Below are 14,303 nucleotides of genomic sequence, written 5' to 3' on the forward strand. Positions count from 1 at the left end.
TGGCCTTTCTGACCTCTCAGCACTATGCTATACTTTGTGTCTAATGTGTAAATTATATAATATCAATTGTAAACAATGTTGCAGAATAGCAACCTAAACCTCATTTTATTGTAACTTTCATTTTTTTTAATAATAGGAAAAAGTCTATGAATATCAGATAACCTATGTTGAGTAGCTCAAATATGTCAGTGCATATATCTTAACCCATGTTGTTAAATATTAGCAACAATACTGTATCACATGTTTTTTAGAACGATTCCTTTAACATTTTACAAAAGTTTGAAAATAACACCGATTTCCCAGCTGTGCCAACTTTGTCTTTTCCCTTTCATCATTGCAAAATCCAATTTTGCCTAGGATATGAGGAAACAATTCTTATTGAACCAGCAGAGGGAGCCGATACTCTAGTGATGTCCAACATGCCTAAGACAAACCAGATGGGAATCTATTTATGAGAAGGGAGAAACCTTCAGAACCCTCTTTTTAAAGAAAACTTGAAAATTCTATGGCAATAGATTCCCCAATATGATGCTAAACATAAGAGGATTAGATAAGTACCATTCAAAGTAATATTTGAGGTAAAAAGTTTTAATGTTAACATAACTTCCACTTTGAACTTAAGGGAATTCATCATTAACAAAATAAACTTTAAACTACTAAATGTCATTACCTAAGAGTACTTCTAAAAATGTAACAAAAATATCAGCTGGGTAACATAGTAGCTAATGCCATTAGCATGATTTTAGAAAAAAGAAAATTTTAAAGTCAAAACCGATGACTTATTTGGGACACACAAAAATTCAGGTGGGCCCTCACAGTTCATTAAAACAGGAATATATTCCATCATTTTTAGAAATATTAAGTAACTGTCCTCAGGAATATTTCAATGAAGGCAGCTCGTGGATAGTTGACCATATGTATCCTAGAAGCCCAAGATAACTGGACACAAACCTTTCCGAAGATGGTGTGCTTATTGTTGAGTTCATCTGCTCGACCCAGTGTGAAGAAGAACTGGCTGCCATTATCATGAGGACCAGCGTTTGCCATGGCAACCAGTCCTCTCCGATTAAAACGTAACCGTGAGTGGAATTCATCCTCAAGCATAAAAAAGAAAGGACTTAGTAAATGACCTCAGTTATAAGGCCCTCCATATTCAGCTACCCTGCAAGTTCCCATACAATTTACAATAAAAAATGGTGAAGTTTTATTTAACTGATTTTCAAATATAATCAAATCCAATATTTACTATCTCTTCAATGCTATTCAACTTGTCTTCACTGGCCTGTAAGTATCTTCTAAATCTATTTAGCCACAAATTTAGCTTATTTTGAGGAAAACTACCTACCTGCATAGAGGAAGGGTACTCAAAGGGGAATGGATTTCTAAGTCATTCCCCTATTTTTCCCATTCCTCAAAGTCATCTAAGCGTGTAGTACCTTTGAATTATTGTGGAGTCTTCAACTATTGTCCCTCCCTACCCTGTTCTAAATGAAGCAATTGATTTCTTCTTGTTTTTAAATTCAAGGAATTGACTATGATTGTGTTAGGTGTTCACTGTGTTTTTTAATGTCCTAAGTTGAATCTTCTCTGAACTGGCACTGGTCCCATTTGCCAGTTTTCAAAAGAGAAGAGGCAAGCCTTCCTAAGGTGGTTTCTTGCTGTGGTAGGGCTACATAACATATACATTAGTCTCTTAGTTAACAGAATTCCTATCCAGACTGGATACTAGACTTGTTTATAATACAGCCAGGTTATATAAAATCAATGCTTTTCAGAAAGGAAATTATTTTTCCTTAATAAATAATTCTTAAGACATTTTAACTCAAAATATAGTAACTCTGTATAGTACATTAAAAATAACCTAATTGAAAAACTTAACAAGATAACTGTATTACCTGAACATAATAAGCAAAAATCTCAATTTAGAAAGGAATTGTCAAAAAGAGCTATTCTGTTACACACAATAATAAAGGAATGATTCCTACTAGATGAAGGTTCTAAACCATAAGACATCTAAATTTGATAAAACATAAAATAGTCTAACAGTGACATTTAAGACTTTCTTATTATCATTCCATATTTTCTAAGGCCTTTATTATCTGGAAATTAAAGCATACAGCTCAAATCTTTTTTTCCTCAAGAATCACACATTGACCCAGCAAAAATCAAAGGAAACTCTAGACACTCTAACCCATTAGTATAAACACTGAGTCTTCAAAAACTCCTATATTTTAAGAGCTATTGATGTTCACTCATTCAGTAAATGGATACTGGTACCATCAGATTAATAAATAAATAATTAATGGCTAACTTTCAGCTTTCACTTGGATTCACTGTTATTCTTAATATCTTTACTATGACATTAAATCTTTTTTCTTTTTAGATCTATCTTCACAGCTAAATCACTAACCTATTCTTGATTAATACTCACACTTCTTAATAACATTTTCTATGTTGCTTCTTTCATCTGTTCCCCTTGCAATTTCGTGTTGTGCTCTACATGTCTATTGTGTACAATTTAGAATGAATTGTGCTATGGACTGAATTATGCCCACCGCCCCCCTCCCTGCCAACCCCGTCAATTGATATATTGAAGTTCTAACCTGAAATGTGACTGTACTGGAGATAGGGCCCGTACAAAGATGATAAGGGTTCAGTGAGGTCATAATGGCGAATCCCTAATCGAATCTTATAGAGCTTATGCCTTTGCAAAAAGAGGAAGAGACACCAGAGCTTTCTCTTTCCATCATGTAAAACCATAGCAAAAAGGCAGTCATCTGCATGCCCGGAAGAGAATCTACACGAGGAACTGACTGCCAGTACCTTGATCTCAGACTCCCTAGCATTCAGACTGTGAGAAATAAATTCCTACCACTGAAGCCACAGTCAGTGATACTTTCTTATAGCAGTCCACACGGATTGATACAAATTCCATACAATGTTAAATAAAGTGTTTTAAAACAGGACAGCATATGCAATGTTCTAAAAATGTTTTATATTTACAGAGTTGTAGAGATCAGATATAGATATCAGAATATATGTTACATAGTCTTTTTTCTGACTTATTTTCCTCACTAACACCTTTGCTCCCCCTGAGTTCAATCTATCATAAAATCTGCAATAACAGGATTTAAAAAGAATGCTTGTTGGAGTAAGTGTTGCTCTTATGCTTATAAAGCCCTAAATATTTGATAGACATCCAATTTTGTACACTAACATGAAGTTCATTTTCTTCTTGGGCACAATCATTTTCAATTAAGCAATCCAAGCTGACTTGCAAATAATAATAAAATCTGGTCTCACCTTGAATGGGGCTCCATAGATAGACTCTCCACCAGCCCCTGTACCAGTAGGATCACCCCCTTGGACTATAAAACCAGGTACAACTCTATGAAAAATGGTGTTGTCGTAATAGGCTGGAAAATATTGAAAATAACTTATCAAAGTCCAAAATGAAATGTATCTACAGTTGTTAGAAATAATACAACTGGAGTCACAAGATTTTTTTCCAAGAATGTTAAATAGGCTCCTAAACAAAAGCCTTTTCTTCCATATTTACCATAAAATATCACTCAAATCAATACAATCTCTACAGAAACCATGGTTATCATTTTTTATTTATTCTCAAAATCTGAATTAAAGTTTTCAAATAAAATTCAAAGAGTTTTGGTATAGAACAGCAGTTCTCAACTTGGGGGAGGAAAAGTAGCAACTTTGTTCTCTAGGAGATTTTTGTCAATATCTGGAAATATTTTCTTGTCACATGTGGGAGATGCAACTGATATCCAGTGAGTAGGGGCCAGGGATACTGGTAAAGATCCTACAAAGCGCAAGAGAGCTCCCACAACAAAGAATAACGGATGTAAAATGTCAGTAGCTCCAAGGCTGAGAACCCTGGGAAAAATGAATGCCCTATTTTCTAATTATTCATCTCTCTGAAGAAAGTTAATTTGTACAAATAATATACAAACCCAAAATATATCAAAATTATTCATTAATTATAGATCTAGCACCAATGTACCCTCCTCAAAAAAATTTAAATAAATAAACCAAATATATAACACAATATCTGAGTCCAATTAGACTCTCAATAAATTTGTTAAATGATTGAGAAAAATGACATATATTGACATATAAATGTATTATTAGGAAGCATAAACATACAAGATCATATATGACCTCCTAATGCCACTTGTTATCTGGAATCTAGAATCATTTAGGAGATTTCACAGAGAAGTCGGGTATGGCAGGAGCATGGCAGCTCAATGAGGTAAAACATAAGCAAAGAATTTGATGGGGACAGAGAGGCAAGAATTAGGATCTGAGTGAATCTGAGAATTTATATTAAGTAACAACAATGGCCAGTACACATAAGAAAAGATTCTCAACATCATTAATCATTAACAAAATGCAAGTCAAAACTGCATAAACTAACACTACATGTCCTCCACCAGGATGGCTATTACCCAAAAAGAAAATAACAAGTATTAGTGAGGAGGTAGAGAAACTGGAACCCTTGTACATTGTTAGTTGGATTGTACAGTCATTGGGGAAAACAGTTTGATGATTCTACACAAATTTAAATGTAGAATTACCCTACAATCTCAGTTCTATATATATACTCCCCCAAATTAAAAACTAAGCAAATAAGTGTACATGAATGTTCATACTAGCACTGTTCACAATTGGCACAAGGTTAAAAACTCAAATGTCCATCAGTGAATGAATGGATAAACAAAATGTGATATATGTGTGTGTGTGTGTGTGTGTGTGTGTGTGTGTGTGTGTGTGTGTATACACACACACTGGAATATTACTCATCCAAAAAAGGGAATGAAGCACGGATACACACCACAACATAGATGAATCTCAAAAATATGCTAAGGGAAAGAACCAAGACATAAAAACTCATATAATGTATGATTCCATTTACATGAAATATCAAGAATAGGTAAATTTGAAGAGCTGAAAAGCAGACTGGTGGCTGCCAAGGGCTTGGGGAGAAGAAAGTCAAGAGTGATTGTTTAAAAATGGGCATTCTTTTGGGGTGATTAAAATGTTTCAGGACTAGACAAAAGTGCTGGTTGCACAACATAGTGAATATACTAAATACCACTGAATTGTACACTTTGAAATTGCTAGTTTTATGCCATGCAAACTTGACCTCAGTTTTATAAGAAATCCCTTGAGTGAAAGGAAAGAAAAAGTTTATCTCACTGATGTTAGTTTTGAACTTAATCAGTCGGGTAAATACAAAAGGAAAATAAATGTAGAATATTTGTCTAGCCCTGAAGGAAGTGTTGAATGATCCAAAGCTATTATTATTGTTGTTGTTATAAAAATAAGCAAAAAACAAGTTGCAACAGAGTAGGCTGAGGTGGAATCAATTACTGAGTAAGGATTGTGAAGCAGAAAGATGGAAAGAGAACAGTTCCCTGAAAAGGCTTCACTGGCTACAGAAATGCCTGAAGATACCAGATTTCTAGTCACATAGGATGATAAATGTCTTTGTTATTTAAATAATTTTGAGTTAAGTCTTCTATTATTTGCAGCTAAACACAAACTAACTCATTCAATGACAAATATTTATCAAGTGCCTACTGTGGGCCAGGCATTATACTGATATAATTACTGATACAATTCATAAAGTACCTATTACATGGATACTTTGTGACACTTTATATCAAAATGTGACTGGTTTACCATAATTAATAAAGTTCTGTAATATAGTGCCTTACAGGCACCCACATAATTTCTTCCATTTACAAGGCATAAATAGATAAAAAATCAATTAAAAAAATGTAATGTGTAACAACTATGTACACAGGATGGCTGGGAGAAGCAAAAAGGAAAATCAACCTATATTTTTCAATCCCTTCTCCCACAGAAGAGCTATCAGGCAGCTCTATCTATATTCATAACTGCTCCCCAGAGCAGACAAGTTCTCTTTGGTACCAACACAAACTACAAAAACCAAGAGGTCTGAAACTATCACTCCTACATCCCTAAGTAACCATTTACTCAGATGAACACTTACGTGACAGTCAGGAGTTCTGAGACTTGCCTTTTTTTAGCTGTGCAACTTTAAACTCCATTTTCTTCTTTTTTCTTTTCTTTTTTAATTGAGATATAATTGCCATATATTATGTTAGTTTCAGGTGTACAACATCCTGATTCAGTATTTGTTTATATGGTGAAATGATCATGACAATAGGTGTAGTTAATATCTAATCACCACCCAGTTATAAAATTTTTTTCCTTGTGATGAGAACTTTTATTTACTCTCTTAGCTATTAACTCCCAAATATGCAATACAATATTATTAAGTATAGTCATCATGCTGTCCATGTAAGTTTCTTATTGTAAAACTAATAATATAAATTAACATACACAGTTGTTCTGCAGATTAAATAAAATAAGTGGAAGCAACCTATAAATTTTCAAGTTCAACACAAATGTGAGGTCAAACTTTAACATTTTCATTTATATAATATATACCACAATCTTTATCAGTGTAACTCTGGTGGAAAGTGTGTTCCCAGACTGGAGCAAATAAACCTTTGAAGCCAAAATCAGGCAAAGGGAGAAATAAAGTGGGAGAAACCTGTTTGTTGCTTACAAGCAGTCATCTACTCCTGCGCACCTGTGTCTCTCACGACCAGGCTCCAAAGGCCCCACCAAAACCCTCTCTGGTCCAGGTGCTGCTCATTCCCCATTCCCCTTGTATTGATATGGACATGGCCTACTTCTCTCCATCCTTTGGAAACACCTATTAATATGGAGATGAACTAAGGCCAGGCAAGAGATTCTGGAAATATTGCAATTTTACCCACAATCAGAAAATGGAAATTTATCTTTTAGGCCCATAATATGTAGTCAATCAACATGTTTTGAGCACATGATCAGATGTGCTTTTTTTCAAAAGGTCCCTTAAACTCCCAGGATGGAGAATGGATTGGAAGACTTGAAAGAGAGAGAACACCTGCTGTCCAAAGAGTCAAACATGATTATGGCTTATTTTGAGATGCACAGATTCAAGGAATCTCTGGGAAGCAGGATGAATAAGACTCAGAGATCTATCAGACGTGAGTGAAGGGGGACATGAAAGAGGTCTTTATTACTTGGGCTTTTAAATTTTAAAATTCCCCATTTTATTCCTTTTTCATACTTATTAAGTCTTTCAATAATGTTGATTTTTTACTTTAATTTTTTTTCCTAATTGTATTCTTTTTGGTTCAATAAAATTATTATACTACTATATGTACTGAGTAGGAGTTTTCTAAAATTTCTCTACACACACAATACAATAGTTTTGTTTTCTATCATGGTTAGAATTTTAAATTTCCACAAAATCCCTATATGGACTATTTTACTTCCTTGCGATTTATTAATAATCACTGCATTCATAGTTGTCTTTACAGCTTACCATGTGCTATAACAGATTTTGCTGTAAGCAATAATGTTTTATATTCTTCTTAAATTTTTGTTTTATTCCCATAATTATCTTGAAGAAAGAGGTTTTATAATTTCATTGTGCATGTTCATTTTATCCTCCTGAATCTTCTCCACTATTGGAAAAAGAAATTTACATGTGTCTTAGATAAGAAATGAAGCTCCTATATGAATGGTATGGTTCTGGTATTTGTCATTACAGTTTTTACTCCTGGCTGTAGCAAATGTATGGCTATCATGATATTTATGACTAATTATATCCCTGCCCAAGACCATACAGGAACTTATAGTTGCCTTTTTTAAATCATTTATCTGTTTTTTTCTCTAGATTCTTGTGTTTTGTGTTTAATCTTATAAATATTATCACTAATTTTTAATTTAAAACTTCTTTTGTGATCTGTCTCATTTAGCCTCTCTGCTTTTTTTTAACAACTACTTTAGTTTTATAAAAATAGTCTTTTAACTTAATATATACTTATTTTTGTCACTTCTAAAAAACTAGTAAACTAGTAAACTATTTTTAAAGGAGGTAGAAGATAAAAGATAACTTGTGAAGCAGGGACTTTGAAGAGACAAGCCTGAGGTAAAATAGAAGTAAAGAAATTAACAGTCACATAAAAGATAAAGAATTTGATTTTCTTACCTACTTCTCTTTCTGCTCCCCACTTTGTTTCAGACCTAAAATTTTACTTCTTCCTCATACTCAGAGGAACTAATAAAATTATCAAAGTTAAAAACTTCTCTTCTTTTTAATATACTCTTTAAGCTTACAATTTTTTAAAATTTTCACTCATTTAAAAATGTTCACTATCTCACAAAGACCTGAAATCCAAGATTAAGTTTGAGTAATTATAGATCTTTTGTTTCCATAAGAACTAAAAACCTCCTTCAGACACAGCAAGACAGTACCATCTGGTCTCACTTGTATGTGAAATCTAAAGAAGCTGGACTCCTGGAGCTGGAGAACAGAATGATGGTTGCCAGTGGCTGGAGGGTAGGGGAAATGGGGAGCTGATGGTCAAAGGCACACATTTTCAATTACAGGATGAGTGAGGTCAGAGGATCCAATGTGCAGCATAGAGACTATAGTTAGTAATAATGTATTGTATACTTGAAATTTGCTGAGAAAGTAGGTTTCTAGTGTTCCAACCACATACACAAAAAGGAACCTGTGAGGTGGTGGATATATTACTTAACTTGATTGCAGTAATCATCTCACAATGTATATGTATAATAAATCACCACATTGTACACATGTAAGCAAATCAGGTCATACAATCTAAATAGATGCGATTTGTATTTGTCAATATATTTCAATAAAACTGGACAAAAAAGAAAGGCTAAGAAGTACCCTTTAACTGTGAAGACCTTTTTACTTGAGAGCCATGTCTAAAGGCTGGGCTCCTATTTCCTCATTTTTATTCATTTGCTTTTTAATTCTAGAAACTATCCCTTCAAAAAAATATATTGACATGAATGTTACAAGATCTAGAAATATCATGACTTATTTAAACCATAGAATCAGAGAATTAAAATAGGGTTCTGTGAATTATATTTTTAAAACTTCGAGTTTATTCATTCTGGAGTATCTTTATTTAAATTAGTCTTCTCAGGTTTCTTGTTAGCCTTTGTAATAATAATTCTCTCTCTCCCCTGTTTAATTAAGAGAATTGCTCTAGTTATTTCTCTTATTATTTTCCTATTCTTTGTCCTTTCTCCTTGTATTCTCATAAATGGTGGAACAATTTTTCATTGTTCTAATTAAGTTTCATCATTTCTTAACTTAACAACCTTATTTCTTCTTCATTGTCCTATTATATCCAGATATTTTCTGTTTCTTCCATTCACCTGGTCATGGATTGTAATTTGCCATTCATTTGGTCTAATGTTTTTCTACTTTCACTTTTCTCCTGTAAAATCTGAGCTTTTGATTCTTCAAAACTTCTTTCCAGAAACAAGCCTGCCTTTTCTGTGTCCACTGTATTTCTCAGCTCTGTTGACAGTTACTTGAGGCTTTTCAAACTGAACTACCTGTCTGACTCAATTTCCTTCCTGCCTGCCACAGCAATTATTATAATGGTTTTTGCAGATGGCTTTTCTATTTTTCAGCAGTTTTTTATGGGGCAGTATGGGAGAGTCTGGATATTTTTATTACTTAAATGTTCCCATAGCAATTATCTATTTGTCTAGTTACCTATTTGGAGAGCTCTCTCTCGCTGTACCCTACTACTGATTATTTTGGATTCTCTTTTACACCTTGCTTTTGACTCAAAATGCTGTTTTCTGGTAACTTGACTAACCTTGTCTGTCTCTAAAAAACAGATAGAAGGACAATGATTTGTCACCATAGAGATATTCAAAACCATGTGCAATGTACTCTAAAAGTCAACAAGTTACAAAAATATTTGGAATGTTTAGTTCTATAAAGAAATATTCTGAAGGGGAAAACACTCAAATGGATGTATAATTCTGTGAAGTTTGTTAAAAAGAAAAGTAGTCACTTTATGATTCAATCTAAAAAATTACCAGAGACACTGATAATACCATCATTGAATGCTGGATGTAAGGCTTCATAGAGAAAGTGGAATTTTGAACAGACATTAAAAAGTTGGTAGATTTTGCCAGTAAGGAAGGGAAGAGAAGGTATTCTGAAAAGGAGATAAGGATATGAGGAGACTGAAAATAGGAAGGAGGTACAAGGATATTGGGAAAGTGGAAATAGGAAGGAACTGCTCAGAAAATAAAAACAATAGTCAATTGAAATCATATGGTTATTTAGTGCAATGAAAATAAAGTCAGAAAGCTAAGAAGCCACACTGCCTGAGGCAGTTTATCAGCTCTAGATGAATAAATAGGAGGGCAGAGAAATTAAGAATATGAGAGAGAGGAAGATTAGGTAAAAGGTAATTAAAATCATGTAGGTTAAAGTCAAGGTAGTCTGGGGAAGAAACAGGTAAATTTGGTTTTACACAGGTTTAGTTGCAGCCAACAGTAGAAGATTCCAGTAGAAAAGTCCACTAGGCAATTAGATACACAGAGTTAAAAAGAGAAGAAATGGCTAGAATTCTAAATATGACAGTCATTTGGATGGAAGTAACTACTGAAGAGTAAAGACAATAGAGTACTAGAGGCAATCTTAGGGAATACTCATATTTAGAGGATGAAAAAAAAAGTGAAAAAAATAGCGAAGAAGATAAAAAGGATCAAAGTATTATCTGGGGAGATCAATTTCTCTGTTAAAGACTTTTAGATTTATTTTGGAGGAAAATTTTCACCTTCCCTCTCCATTTCCTGGCACAGCAGCTCAACGCTATACCATTCATATCAACTCCTGTCATTCATTATCACTATTTAACACCAATGTTCACTGTTGTAGAAAAATACACTGCCATTTATTTTTAAATTAACAAAATTTATCTTACAGAATAAAACTTAAAAGTTAATTACCTTCCAAGCAAAGCTGAATGAAATTTCTGCAAGCTTTAGGAGCTTCTTTTGACCATAACTCTATGTCAATATCTCCAGCTGTAGTTTTCAATAAAACCTGTAGAAAGGTACCATTATGTTAAATTATCATTTTGACTTGATAATCAGTTGAATGGCTGCTCAACTTGAAACACTCACTAATGAGTTTGAAATTTTAAAATAAAAATTAGAAATTTTGCTTAGCATTTATTGTTATACTAAAGATATTTCAATGTTTCAATGAAACAATACATATTTCAGATATAATTTAGGATTTATGAGAAAAAAGCATATGCCTTTTTTTAATTACAGAAAAAAACTTATTCATTTAACAATTAGTAATTTAAACTTGTTTTAATTAAGTACATTTCCCATGGCTTTTCTTCCAATAAAATTTGTGCAACAAATTAAGAAATTAATTAAATTAGTTAACAATAAATCCATGAAATTATGACACTATAAGACAATTTTACAATTACCCTTCTACATATAACATTAGTTCCTCATTCAAAATCTTACCATTCTTCACTTAAAAGGAACTTTCTTAGTCTAATACTGAATTGTATGTGTAAAACTAACATGCTATGTCTTAAAATCACCCATCTATATGGTCATTGGAATCCTCTGACAGTTCCTTTTTACTGGCCTGAAGGGGTTAATCCTTGGTACAGCCAGCCACTTTGCAACAACCAGAACCCATACCAAGCCCACAGGAGGCAAGAGCTTATAACTGTTTTATTAATAATCACAAACGATCAAAAGGAATGTTAGGCTTTACATATGAACACTATGGCACTTCCATAGCAACACTCTCCACTCCCACAGTGTACCAAAGTAGACCAGTGTCAATCAACAAACAACAGTCGGTGATTTGTGATCACAAAGATTTAGAATGTGCAAATAACAGGTATTTAAAAACAAGAGACCAGTGCCCACGGGAAGTCAGTATCATTGAAATAAGTCATTCTTTTTATTTTCCAAAACTCTTTTTCCTACTTTCCACAAAAGTTTTGGAATTGGAAAGAAGCTTAAAAATCATCAGTTAAGCTCCCACCCTATACAGCTGCCTAAAAGAAGTAAATTACCCAGTCAGAAAGCTTGTTACTAGCAAAGCAGTATCTCTCAGCTCCTCCTCATCAGTGCACTTCTGCTATAACTATCTTTCAATTTCTGTTTCAGAAGCCCAGATTATACTGCATAATTTATACAATATTGATGAATGTATATGTTTTGAGCTTTTACTGGCGACACAGATCTCTTACAACCATTTTTCAATGATTATTGGGCTGGAGGAGGTGAAAATATCTATTGTGGTAGCTTTTAAAATGGTTTCTTTAAATCTTAAAGAAGGATAAAAGAACTAGAGATACACATGCATACGATTTTCTCAATCCATTACATTCCCTCTACAAAAAGGAGGGAACGTGAGGGGCGGAGCCAAGATGGCGGCGTGAGTAGAGCAGTGGAAATCTCCTCCCAAAAACACATAGAGCTATGAAAATATAACAAAGAAAAATCTTCCTAAAATAGAGACCACAGGACACAGGACAACATCCAGACCACATCCACACCTGCAAGAACCCAGCGCCTTGTGAAGGGGGTAAGATACAAGCCCCAGCCCGGCGGGACCCGAGCGCCCCTCCCCCCGGCTCCCGGCGGGTGGAGAGAAACCGGAGCGGTTTTTTTTTTGGCGAGCGCTTTTTGGAAGCCTTAGAGGGACGGGCCCCCGTTGCTGGGGAGGCAGGGTGGCGGGACCGGTGAGGAGGTGCCTGGGAACGGCGCCAGAGGACAAAGAATATCCCGCGTTTCTCCCTGCGAGAACTGGGGGCGGGTGCCTGAGACCGGTGCCTGAGGACGGAGGAGGTCGCGCGTTTTTCCCCTTTTTTTTTTTTTCTCTTTTGGGCGAGCGCTTTTTGGAAGCCTTGAAGGGACGGGGACCCCAGTGCTAGGGAGGCACGGTGGCGGGACTGGTGAGCGGGTGGCTGGGACCGGCGCCTGAGGACAAAGAATATCCCCCGTTTTTCCCTGCGGGACTGGTGGGCGGGTGCCTGAGACCGGCACTTGAGGACAGAGGAAATCGCGCGTTTTTCCCCCTTTTTTTTTCTCTTTTCTGCAAGTGCTTTTTGGAAGCCTAAAAGGGACAGGGACCCCGGTGCTAGGGAGGCAGGGTGGCGGGACTGGTGAGCGGGTGCCTGGGACCGGCACCTGAGGACAAAGAATATCCCGCATTTTTCCCTGTGGGACCGGTGGGTGGGTGCCTGAGACCAGCACCTGAGGACGGAAGAAATCGCGCGTTTTTCCCCTTTTTTTTCTCTCTTTTTGCCGAGTGCTTTTTGGAAGCCTTGAAGGGACAGGGACCCCGGTGCTAGGGAGGCAGGGCGGCGGGACTGGTGAGCGGGTGCGTGGGACCAGTGCCTGAGGACAAAGAATATTGAGCGTTCCTTCCCTGCGGGACCGGTGGGTGGGTGCTTTTTGGAAGCCTTGAAAGGACAGGGACCCTGGTGCTAGGGAGACAGGGCAGCAGGACCAGTGAGCGGGTGCCTGGGACCGGCACCTGAGGACAAAAAAAAAAAAAAAAAAAAAAAATCGCTTGTTTTTTCCTTTTTTTTCCTTTTTTTTGTTTCTCTTTCTTTCTGTTCCCTCTCTCATTGTTGCTGTTGTTGTTTTGGTTTGGAGAGTGCTTTTTGGAAATCTTAAAGGGGCAGGACAGGTCACTTAGACCAGAAGCAGGGAATCTGGGGATCTCTGGGCACTCTAACCCCCTGGGCAGCAGGGAGCACAGAGGCCCCTTACGGAGATAAATAGTCTCCTGGCTGCTCCCCCTCCAACGGGGCTCCACCATTTTGGAGGAACAGCCCCAGCCAGGCCAAGCCCACAGCAACAGCGGAGATAAACCCCAAAGCAACTGGGCAGGAAGCAGAAGCCCTGTCTGCGCACAGCTGCCCAGCACAAGCCACTAGAGGTCGCTATTCTCCCAGGAAAAGGCTACAAACCAACAAGAAGGGAAGCTCTTCCAGCGGTCACTTGTACCAGCTCTGCAAACTATCTCTATCACCATGAAAAGGCAAAACTACAGGCAGACAAAGATCACAGAGACAACACCTGAGAAGGAGACAGACCTAACTAGTCCTCCTGAAAAAGAATTCAAAATAAAAATCATGAACATGCTGACAGAGATGCAGAAAAAAATGCAAGAGCAATGGGATGAGATGCAGAGAAAAATGCAAGAGCAGTGGGATGAGATGCAGAGAAAAATGCAAGAGCAGTGGGATGAAGTCCGGAAGGAGATCACAGATGTCAGGAAAGAGATCACAGAAGTGAAACAATCCCTGGAAGGATTTATAAGCAGAATGGATAAGATGCAAGAGGCCATTGAAGGAATAGAA

At 36.2% G+C, this 14,303-nt stretch overlaps 1 protein-coding gene across 4 annotated transcripts in view; it reads right to left on the reverse strand.

The window, feature by feature from the left end:
* Window positions 1-14,303, reverse strand: part of CWC27 (CWC27 spliceosome associated cyclophilin) — a 213,946-nt gene that overhangs the window by 187,860 nt on the left and 11,783 nt on the right. For all 4 annotated transcript variants that reach the window (XM_073235715.1, XM_037013614.2, XM_037013611.2 and 1 more), the window contains exons 2-4: window positions 10,900-10,996; window positions 3,304-3,416; window positions 952-1,095 (exon numbers count right to left, since the gene is read on the reverse strand). In XM_073235715.1, the coding sequence (XP_073091816.1) occupies window positions 952-1,095; window positions 3,304-3,416; window positions 10,900-10,996 (354 nt within the window). The remainder of the gene's footprint in view (window positions 1-951; window positions 1,096-3,303; window positions 3,417-10,899; window positions 10,997-14,303) is intronic.

The sequence above is a fragment of the Manis javanica genome, chromosome 1 (genome assembly GCF_040802235.1).
Source record: "Manis javanica isolate MJ-LG chromosome 1, MJ_LKY, whole genome shotgun sequence".
In the NCBI taxonomy this organism is placed as follows: Eukaryota; Metazoa; Chordata; class Mammalia; order Pholidota; family Manidae; genus Manis; species Manis javanica.